Source organism: Eriocheir sinensis, chromosome 29 (assembly GCF_024679095.1).
Source record: "Eriocheir sinensis breed Jianghai 21 chromosome 29, ASM2467909v1, whole genome shotgun sequence".
Lineage (NCBI taxonomy): Eukaryota > Metazoa > Arthropoda > Malacostraca > Decapoda > Varunidae > Eriocheir > Eriocheir sinensis.
This window is the reverse complement of record NC_066537.1, coordinates 17,140,445-17,150,444: the sequence shown is the minus strand read 5'-3', so window position 1 is coordinate 17,150,444 and position 10,000 is coordinate 17,140,445. Positions and strand designations below refer to the sequence as shown.

General features: G+C 48.0%; 2 protein-coding genes across 2 annotated transcripts in view; both read left to right on the top strand.

Moving 5' to 3' along the window:
• LOC127005202 (uncharacterized) overlaps window positions 1-1,579 on the top strand; it is a 33,634-nt gene extending 32,055 nt beyond the window's left edge. The window contains exon 3 of the mRNA XM_050873903.1: window positions 1-1,579. This exon is cut by the window's left edge and continues 620 nt beyond it. Within this exon, the coding sequence (XP_050729860.1) occupies window positions 1-211 (211 nt within the window). The 3' untranslated portion in view covers window positions 212-1,579.
• Window positions 1,580-3,660: 2,081 nt separating this feature from the next.
• Window positions 3,661-9,240, top strand: LOC127005207 (uncharacterized). Its single transcript, XM_050873910.1, has 3 exons — window positions 3,661-3,668; window positions 5,850-6,132; window positions 8,198-9,240. Exons 2-3 carry the CDS (start codon window positions 5,881-5,883, stop codon window positions 8,543-8,545), a joined length of 600 nt encoding a protein of 199 aa, XP_050729867.1. The 5' UTR covers window positions 3,661-3,668; window positions 5,850-5,880; the 3' UTR covers window positions 8,546-9,240.
• Window positions 9,241-10,000: the final 760 nt, after the last annotated feature.

Here is a 10,000-nt window from a genome sequence, read left to right as displayed (position 1 = left end):
CGGCTGTCTGCAGAAGCTGTTGTGCCACCTGCAGGAGAGGCCGAGCATCAGCCTCACCCCCGAGGAGGGCGTGCTGGCCACAGTGTTCCCCCTCAGGTGGCCACACGCGCGGTGCGCCGCTGACCACTTCCAGCAGTGCGTCCTCAGTGTGGAGCAGCTCGAGGCGCTGCTGCCGCCGGCGCCCTCCAGGAACACCAACGCGATACCCTGAGGCCCCACGCACCTGCCCAGCCACGCCCCGCCACTGCTGGGCTCCCCCCTCCCCAAAGCACCCCCGTCACCGCCATCAGCCCCCGCCCTCACCCCGCACCACCCACCACCACCACCACCACGGCCCAGCCACCAGCGCCGCGGCCTGACACAACCTGACCTTAGCTCCCCCCCTCTGCCCCCCATCCCCCTCATCCATCACATCACGGGTACAGAGTGTGTGTGTGCGTGTGTGTGTGTGTGTGCGTTAGAGAGAGAGAGAGAGAGAGAGAGAGAGAGAGAGAGAGAGAGAGAGAGAGAGAGACTCGATATAAGCAGAAAAATCAGTATTTATACGGTATGGCGTTGCAAATATGAGCCAGCCAGCGATGGCGGTGGCTGAGTGGTCAGCGTGCGGGCGCGGTGTCCTGCTGCATGACTCGGGTTTAAGTCCCGTCCGCCACTGCAAGCTGACAATTTTCAGTCGAGTGCCCGAAGGCAACCCACATGCTGTCCTAATGGCCATCTAACAACCCGTACTCCAGCGAAACTCTCACAAAAGAATCAAGTGGAGGTCCGAGAGACATAATGAGCCAAGCAAAAATGACGCCACTATAAAATACCATTAATGGCCTGTGGGCGACCACCAGGCACCGTCATGGCTACAGGCCCTACATAAACATAAAATATTACTATTCGGCCAGCAGCAGCAGTACAGCTGTCCCGCACGGCGCTGCTCTGCTTCTCCCCCCCCCCCACCCACCCCCCACACACACTCACGGCCCCTGCCCTGCTGCTTGCCCTCATCAGGCAAACATTTCTTTGCCGCTACAAACTCCTCAGATCTCTCGGGCCGGCACACGGCTGCCCACGGTGAGGGGTGAGTTGTTTTGCAATGAAAACCCTGAGTGGGTAATTGTGCGGGAATAGATCCTTTCAGCTGTTGTCCTCACCTCCATATGTGTCGTCAAAATACCTACAAGACCTCATTAAGATTCAGTAATGAACGACAGAATGCAGGCAGTTTTCTTAATATTTTTAATAAGTGAGATACTCAAATGTAATCTCATGAAGCCTTGAAAGAAATGCAACACTCACCAATGGAAGTTGTCCTTCAGCTGCGGGGAATAAAGAGTTTGTGACAGAAGACGATCTTTGCCGGGCAGGAGCAGGACAGCCGCACGTGCCGCGCCCTCAGACGGCACGTGAGTGGACCTGTAACACCAAACCGTATGTGTGAATGGTGTTGACTTTTTTTTTTTTAAATTGACATGTACAGAGCAAGTTGCGTGTGTGTAGAGGCGTGCCTCCCTATTTAAATGTATAAATCATGTGTGTGTAAATTATTTGTATGCATCGCTCTTAATAAAAATGTTTGTAAACTGTGAAATTATCGATTCTGGCTCTGTGCGCGCGTGTGTGTGTGTGTGTGTGTGTGTGTGTGCTTACGATATATAGGAGGTAGGCCAATAGCAAAATTAATTAAAGTAATAAACTACTTGCAACTTGTTGGGTCAGTGTGTGTGTGTGTGTGTGTGTGTGTGTGTGTGTGTGTGTGTGACGAGTGGGTGCTGGTTAGAAGGTCCAGTGTCTCGAGTAATGATGGTGATGATGATGATGATGATAATAGACGAGGAGTACGAGGTGGAGGAAGAGAAGAAAGCAGAGGTGGAGGAGGATGCGGATGGGGACAAGAATTGACTAGATGAAGTAAAAAGAGAAAAAAAGGGAGACGATGATGGAGAGGAGAGGAGAGGGGCAAGGCTAAGAATAAGGACGGGGAGGAGGAGGAAAAGAGGAGGCCAAGGAAAAGGGAGGAGGGGAAGGCGGTGGCCGAGTTGTCAGCGCTCGGAAGAGGTAATTCCAAGGACCAGGATTCAAGTACCATCACGAGACGCTGACAGTTTTCAACCATCGCCGAGTAGCGAAAGATTACCCTCATGCTGCCCAGATATTCAATCAACCTTAACTTCAGCGACTTCAGTCAAGAGGAGCACCGGAGGCCAGCATGGGCCAAGCAATAGTCATATATAACGACAGTCAGTATAAATAAAATTCGCTTGCACCACTAACGGGCTGGGGCCATCCACCAGGCTCCTTTAGAAAGCTTATTTTCCGGCGCTATCGGCAGTCCATAAGAACAAAAAAGGAAAGAGAGAGGAGGACGCCGAAGAAGGAGGTGGAGAAACATGAAAACATGGAAACATGGAAATACAGGCAACAGAAACCCTACTGCCTCATTACAAGGTTGCCCGCTTTGGTGAATTAATCTGCTCGATAGCCACATGGGGTCTGGGGAGCAAATGAAGGCACCTCGGTATTCAGTTTACTCCTGACGCAACGAAATGACGGTCGATTCGATATTTGAAGGAGTTGATGGTATTCGCATTTACTACTTCTGAGGGAAAATTGTTCCAGTGGCGGATGACTCTGTTTGAAAAGAAACTCCTTCCAATGTCTGTGTTACATCGACTCGACTGAATGGGTAAACTGTTATTTTTAGTTATTGAGATGGTTTGCAGTTCAAATTTTTTGGAATAATCGACGTTACTGAACTTTTCCAGGTACTTGAAGACTTGAATCATTGTTAAAGTAGGATATCAATGTATTATTATTATTTAATATCACCACGAATTAGGCATACAATTGTCAATGGAAAAACCCACGACAGATAGATCACGCCACCTTATAGGAATGTCGTCCGTCAGTGTTTTGTAATCTGGTATCACTGACGGATTATAATTATTTACGAGTTTGTGACTTATGTCGACATTAAAACGGATTAAGTGGTGATCGCAATCATTAATTTTCTCACCAACTTCACAGTCGCGAATGGAGTCGGGGTCGCTTACTAATACCAGATCGGTTGTCGGTTGAGTTGCAACTTGAGTGAGGAACGAATCCCCCACCATTTCTATAAGCCTGTTACCCTCTTGATTTCCAGTCAACAGTCCTCAGTCAATGTTAAGGCAATTAAAGTCCCCAATTATTATTGCTTCTTTGCTTTGTGTTAGAGGGTGAATCTCTCCGTACAGGACATTGTCGTCGGCTGCCTGTTGTTTTGAAGGCCTGTATACAATTGCAAGTGTTAGTTTCTTATTATTTGTGGTTATTTCCAAATAGACGGAATCGTATTTCTCTGCGTCCTGTTTGTATATTTTTATGGCAGGGAGCGTACTTTATTACGAAGCAAACTACTCCTCCTCCTTTTTCGTGCATTCGCTTTTTGTGGAAGCTTTTGTACGTGGAAGGACGAGGAGAAGGCGAAGAGGACGACAAGAAGTAAGATAACGATGATGATATGATGATGAAGATGATGATGATGATGGAAAGAAGAAGAAGCAGAAGGAGGAGGGAGATGTGAGGAGGAAGAGGAGGAGGAGGAGGAGGAGGGTACATTATTCAGGGAGGTGGGAAGCATAGGTATAAATGAGCATCGTTGGATGGCTCTGGCGCACACTTCCCCAACGACACTCACGGTAAGCCACGCTCCTTCACCCAGGGCCCGCACCGTAATTATTTGTTTAATATTTCGTTCACATCGTAACTGCTTGCTTATTCTCGGGTTCACACCGTAACCCTATCTTTAATCTTGGGTTCACACCGTAACCCTATCTTTAATCTTGGGTTCACACCGTAACCCTATCTTTAATCTTGGGTTCACACCGTAACCCTATCTTTAATCTTGGGTTCACACCGTAACCCTATCTTTAATCTTGGGTTCACATCGTAACCCTATCTTTAATCTTGGGTTCACACCGTAACCTATCTGCTTAATCTTGGGTTCACATCGTAGCTGTTATCTTTAATCTTGGGTTCACACCGTAACCCTATCTTTAATCTTGGGTTCACACCGTAACCCTATCTTTAATCTTGGGTTCACACCGTAACCCTATCTTTAATCTTGGGTTCACACCGTAACCCTATCTTTAATCTTGGGTTCACACCGTAACCCTATCTTTAATCTTGGGTTCACACCGTAACCCTATCTTTAATCTTGGGTTCACACCGTAACCCTATCTTTAATCTTGGGTTCACACCGTAACCCTATCTTTAATCTTGGGTTCACATCGTAACAGTTTGGTTAATCTTGGGTTCACATCGTAACCCTATCTTTAATCTTGGGTTCACACCGTAACCCTATCTTTAATCTTGGGTTCACATCGTAACTGTTTGTTTATTCTCGGGTTCACATCGTAACCCTATCTTTAATCTTGGGTTCACACCGTAACCCTATCTTTAATCTTGGGTTCACACCGTAACCCTATCTTTAATCTTGGGTTCACACCGTAACCCTATCTTTAATCTTGGGTTCACATCGTAACCCTATCTTTAATCTTGGGTTCACACCGTAACCCTATCTTTAATCTTGGGTTCACACCGTAACCCTATCTTTAATCTTGGGTTCACACCGTAACCCTATCTTTAATCTTGGGTTCACACCGTAACCCTATCTTTAATCTTGGGTTCACACCGTAACCCTATCTTTAATCTTGGGTTCACATCGTAACTGTTTTCTTATTGTCGGGTTCACATCGTAACTGTTTGCTTAATCTTGGGTTCACATCGTAACTGTTTGCTTAATCTTGGGTTCACATCGTAACTGTTTGCTTAATCTTGGGTTCACATCGTAACTGTTTTCTTAATCTTGGGTTCACATCGTAACTGTTTGCTTAATCTTGGGTTCACATCGTAACTGTTTGCTTAATCTTGGGTTCACATCGTAACTGTTTACTTAATCATAAGACAAATGTTCACTTTCCTTTCCTCCTCCTCTACCTCCTGTTCATCTTATCTCACTTTATTCTCTTTTGCTATTCCTCTCATTTACCTCCTCTTCCTTTTCCTCATCCTCCCTCCTACCTTTCCTTCTCCACTCTTCCTTTTCCTCATCCTCCCTCCTACCTTTCCTTCTCCATATATTCTTCCTCCTCTACTTCCATTTACCTCCTCTACCTTTTCCTCATCCTCCCTCCTACCTACACTCCTACCTTTCCTTCTCCGTATATTCTTCCTCCTCTACTTCCATTTACCTCCTCTTCCTTTTCCTCATCCTCCCTCCTACCTACACTTCTACCTTTCCTTCTCCGTATATTCTTCCTCCCCTACTTTCATTTCACCTCACCTCATTTTATTCTCTTCTTTCTTTTCTTGTCATTTATCTCCTCTTCCGTTCCACCTTCCTCCTGCTCTTGATCCACCACCTCCTCCTCCTCCTCCTCCTCCTCCTCCTCCTCTTTTCACCTCCCACCTCCACTCTCTCCTCCACTTTCCACTCCTGTATCTACAGACTTATACAAGAACATCACAGCCGGAGGGAGAAAGCCGGAGTGAGAGCAGAAAGTAAAGAGTTAGGGAGGAGATGAGAGGGGGGTGCTAATATCCTGCTCTCTCTCTCTCTCTCTCTCTCTCTCTCTCTTTATTTATTTATTTATTTATTTCTCTGTCCATCTTTCTGCCTATATCTCTGTTTATCTCTGTCCATCTCTCTGTCTATCACTCTGTCTGTCTCTCAGTCTATCACCCTATCTATCACTCTATCACTATCATTTCTATATCTATCTGTCTACGACCACAAACAAACTCCCATACATGCAAAGTCCCACACAAACAAACAAACACACACGTTAACACACCCACCACTGGCCCCGCCCTTGCAGCAGGCAGCCCCCAACACCCCCACGCCCCACGATGCGTCTTCTGCTGGCAGCGGTGACGGCGGCGATGCTGATGGCGCCGACCTCAGCTCTCTTCAAGGTGCCGATTGAGAGCTCGGAGCCTCCCCTCTCGGAGCTCCCCGGCATTCTGGAGATCCTGGGCATCACCGACTTGCTGGGGCTGTCCGGGCGCCTGGAGGTCCGCGGCTCCAATCTGTTGCAGCAGGAGACTCACTGGGACAAGGTTCGCTACGGAATGGCAACGGCTGGTGTAGCGCTTGCAGAGGTGAGTTGGCAGGGAGGAGGAGGAAAGGGAGGAAGAGGAGTCAAGGAAGTGAGAGAAGGAAGGGATAAGCAATGCAGTGGGACGGGAAAAAAGTAATTAGGGTGGAGGAGGACACGGGAGGGGCGGGAGAGCAGGGAAATGAGGGAAGAAAAGGACACGGAAAGCAGTGATGGACGCAAAGTAAGTAAGCAGGGTGGAGGAGAAAGCGGAAGGTTCGGGAGAGCAGGGAAATGAAGTAAGGGACAAAGGATGAAGGAGCTGGGGAAGGAAGGGACAAGGATGGAAACGAGTAAGAAGAGAGAAGGAAGGGACAAAGGATGAAGGAGCTGGGGGAAGGAAGGGACAAAGGATGAAGGAGCTGGGGGAAGGAAGGGACAAGGGATGAAGGAGCTGGGGGAAGGAAGGGACAAGGGATGAAGGAGCTGGGGGAAGGAAGGGACAAAGGATGAAGGAGCTGGGGGAAGGAAGGGACAAAGGATGAAGGAGCTGGGGGAAGGAAAGGACAAGGGATGAAGGAGCTGGGGGAAGGAAGGGACGAAGGATGAAGGAACTGGGGGAAGGAAGGGACGAAGGATGAAGGAACTGGGGGAAGGAAGGGACGAAGGATGAAGGAACTGGGGGAAGGAAGGGACAAAGGATGAAGGAGCTGGGGGAAGGAAGGGACAAGGGATGAAGGAGCTGGGGGAAGGAAGGGACGAAGGATGAAGGAACTGGGGGAAGGAAGGGACAAGGGATGAAGGAGCTGGGGGAAGGAAGGGACAAAGGATGAAGGAACTGGGGGAAGGAAGGGACAATAAGTCAGGGAGTCGGGAGAAGGAAGGAACAAGCAAAACAATGACGCCAGTATACAAGGAGGCAGGGTGAGGGAGGACGAGGGAGGGATAGGAGGGCAGGACACTAAGGGAAGGAAAGAGAGAGGAAGGCGGTGATGGACAGGAAACAAGTAGGAAGGGTAGAGGACGACGCGGGAGGACGGGGGGGCGGGGTTGCAAGAAAATTAAGGAAGGGAAAACCAATGCGATGATGAAGGAGGTGTAAGAAGGCAGAGAGAAAGAAATGAGAGGGACGGGAGAGCAAGGAATTGAGAGAAGGAACGATGAAAACAATGATGGACGGGATAAAAGGAAAAAGAGTGGTGGATGTGACAGGTACGGGAGAGCAGGGAACTTAGAGAGGGAAGGGACAAGAAGAACAGTGATGGACGAGACACAAGGAAGCAGGGTGGAGGCTATGACCATTGAACTTAGAGAGGGAAGGGTCAAAAACAGTGATGGACGAGACACAAGGAAGCAGGTTGGTGGATATGAAAGGGACGGGAGAGCATGGAAATGAAATAAGGAAGGGAAAACAAAGGTACTGATGAACTGAAAGCGAGTAGGAAAGGTAGAGGGCGACACAGGAAAGACGGAAGGGCAGAGAAAAGTAAGGAAGAGATGGACGGGACACAAGGAAACAGGTTGGTGGAGATGAAAGGGACGGGAGAGCATGGAAATGAAATAAGGAGGGGAAAACAAAGGTACTGATGAACGGAAAGCGAGCAGGAAAGGAAGAGGACGACACGGGGACGACGGAAGGGCAGAGAAAAGTAAGGAAGGAACATGAAAAGAAATAGTTAAAGAGGAAGTGAATGACAAGACTCGGAAGGGGAGAATAAGATAAATGAATGGAAGAATTGGCACAGTAGGGGAGCTTACTTAACTACCACGCCACCACAAGGGACAGACTAGGAAGAAGAGGCTAGGAAAAACGAATGCTCTACGGCCCGAGTCAGCCCTTACAGTCCTCTAGCTCCTGAAGGTACTGCTCCCCTCACTCCCCTTAATCCCCTAACATTTCATTTTCTTGTCTCCATCATTTCTTTTTCCTGTTTCCTTTTTCCTCCTCCTCCTCCTCCTCCTCCTCCTCTTGTTGTTATTTTTGTTCTTATTCTTGTTCTTCACTTTCTTGTTAGTCTTGTTCTTCTTGTTCTTTTTCCTCTTCTTCTTCTTCTTCAGCTTTCTCACCTTTCACATCTCCTTCTCCTCTTCCTCCTCCTCCTCCTCCCTCACATCCCCTCCTCCCACAGATCGGGGCCATCATTGGGTACTTCGGTAACTTCCTGAGAACCAAAGAAAAGGAAAAATTGGAGGCGGAGAAGGAGGCGGAGGCGGAGGCAGCGGCGTTGGAAGAGGCGGAGGTTTTAGTCGAAGAGGGAGCAGAAGAGGGTGGTGGCGGCCCCGAGGTGAAGGCGGGAGAACGGGTCCACTTGCTCAAGCCCTCCTACGGTCCCGCCCAGGTCGAGTACTCCCGCCAGCCAGCCTATCGCCCCGCCCCTCGCCGCCCCGCCCGCTACCCACGCCCCTACCCTCCACGCACCTACAGGCAGCGGGTACTCCTGAAGCGGTCTGAGGCGGGCACCAACGAGACACCTTGAGGCATTACCTGTTTCTTATTGTACACCTTGCCTGATCTTTCAGTTTCTCAAGATGAAACTCGGTAAAATTACATCTTGAAATTCTTTTTTACTTGCCATGAATCCTAAGTGTTGCTGTTGTAACTACAAGCCTGTGGTCAGTTGAAAAGAACTCAGCACTTCGGAAAACCCTGCAGTTCTGAAGGATCCTCCAACGAGTACTTACGAGGATGTGGACAATCTCCTTAGCTAGCCCTTCAGCATTGCCATACAAAGTCCAGCGGTGCAGCTCGAGTCTCTGGTACCAAGAGCCTGCAATTCTCAACCTCCTGGATCTTACAAAATTCAGGAGAAAAGAGCGGTTGTCGTTCATGGTACCAGAGTCATGGGGACCAGACATTACCCATAGCCTGTTCTATCAGTGCCAGTAGTAGCATCAAAGTCCCCCAAGACAATGAGTGTGTCCTGAGGGGGGCACTGGTCTATTAAGTAATCGAGTTTGGCAAAGAACACCCTCTTTTTCTTCAACGTCACTCATTTCATTAAAAGCGCACACTACAATAGAGACATGAAGGCTAAGGTGTGCTTGAGCCTCACTTGTACTATACCGGAGTGACCTCAACAACAAATGGCTGCAATTGGGTGGAGATGGTTATAGACGGGCACCACTGATAAACCCTGCCAGTAGTGGATGTATCCCATATATGATCTATATACTCATCTCACCATTGTCAGGGCTCCTCACCTCAGACAATCCCATTATACCCATCTCCGGCCTTCTGAGCTCATTCGCTAGGTAAGGCAGTTAGTGATTCCTCAAGAGCCTCAGCATGTTCCAGGAGCCCACACCCAGAGCCCTCCGAAGGTTGACTAGGGCTTGGTTCTGAGGACAAGAAGAAGAAGAAGGAGAAGAAGAAGACGAAGAAGAAGAAGAAGAAGAAGGAAAGGAAGAAGACATAGAGAAAAAATATGATGATGATGATGATGATAAATGAAAAATAAAGGAAAATATGGAACGTAGTGTGAAGAGAACGGTGGTAAAAAAAATAGTGGAGAACAGTAGAGAACAAAAGCAGAGAGAGAGAGAGAGAGAGAGAGAGATAACCTCCCAACAGTTGTTATGAGTTATCCTTACACATCCCGGACACATATCACTATATAGTCTCTCTCATCACTAGCCGCCTCCGAGGAAAACTGATCGAATGTTTTAAAATACTTAATGGATTTATGAATGTGGACAAATCAAAATTGTTCATGATCGAAGACATGTTGCGAACGAGGAACAATGGCACAAAACTTAAATATAGACAAGTCAATTCAGACTGCACCAAATTTTTCTTCACCAACGTTGTAGTGCGAGAATGGAATAAGCTCCCACATTCAGTGATCCAGTGCAACACGATTGACTTCTTTACAAAAAAGCTCGACCGTCACTTCCTTCAACTTAATATTAACTAGAGTAGAAATGCAACGTTC

Bases quoted from the DNA above. Each gene is read 5' to 3' on its own strand.
- LOC127005207 (XM_050873910.1), top strand. From the start codon at position 5,881: ATGCGTCTTCTGCTGGCAGCGGTGACGGCGGCGATGCTGATGGCGCCG. The intron at 6,133-8,197 runs GTGAGTTGGCAG...CTCCTCCCACAG, and splicing joins CTGGTGTAGCGCTTGCAGAG to ATCGGGGCCATCATTGGGTA.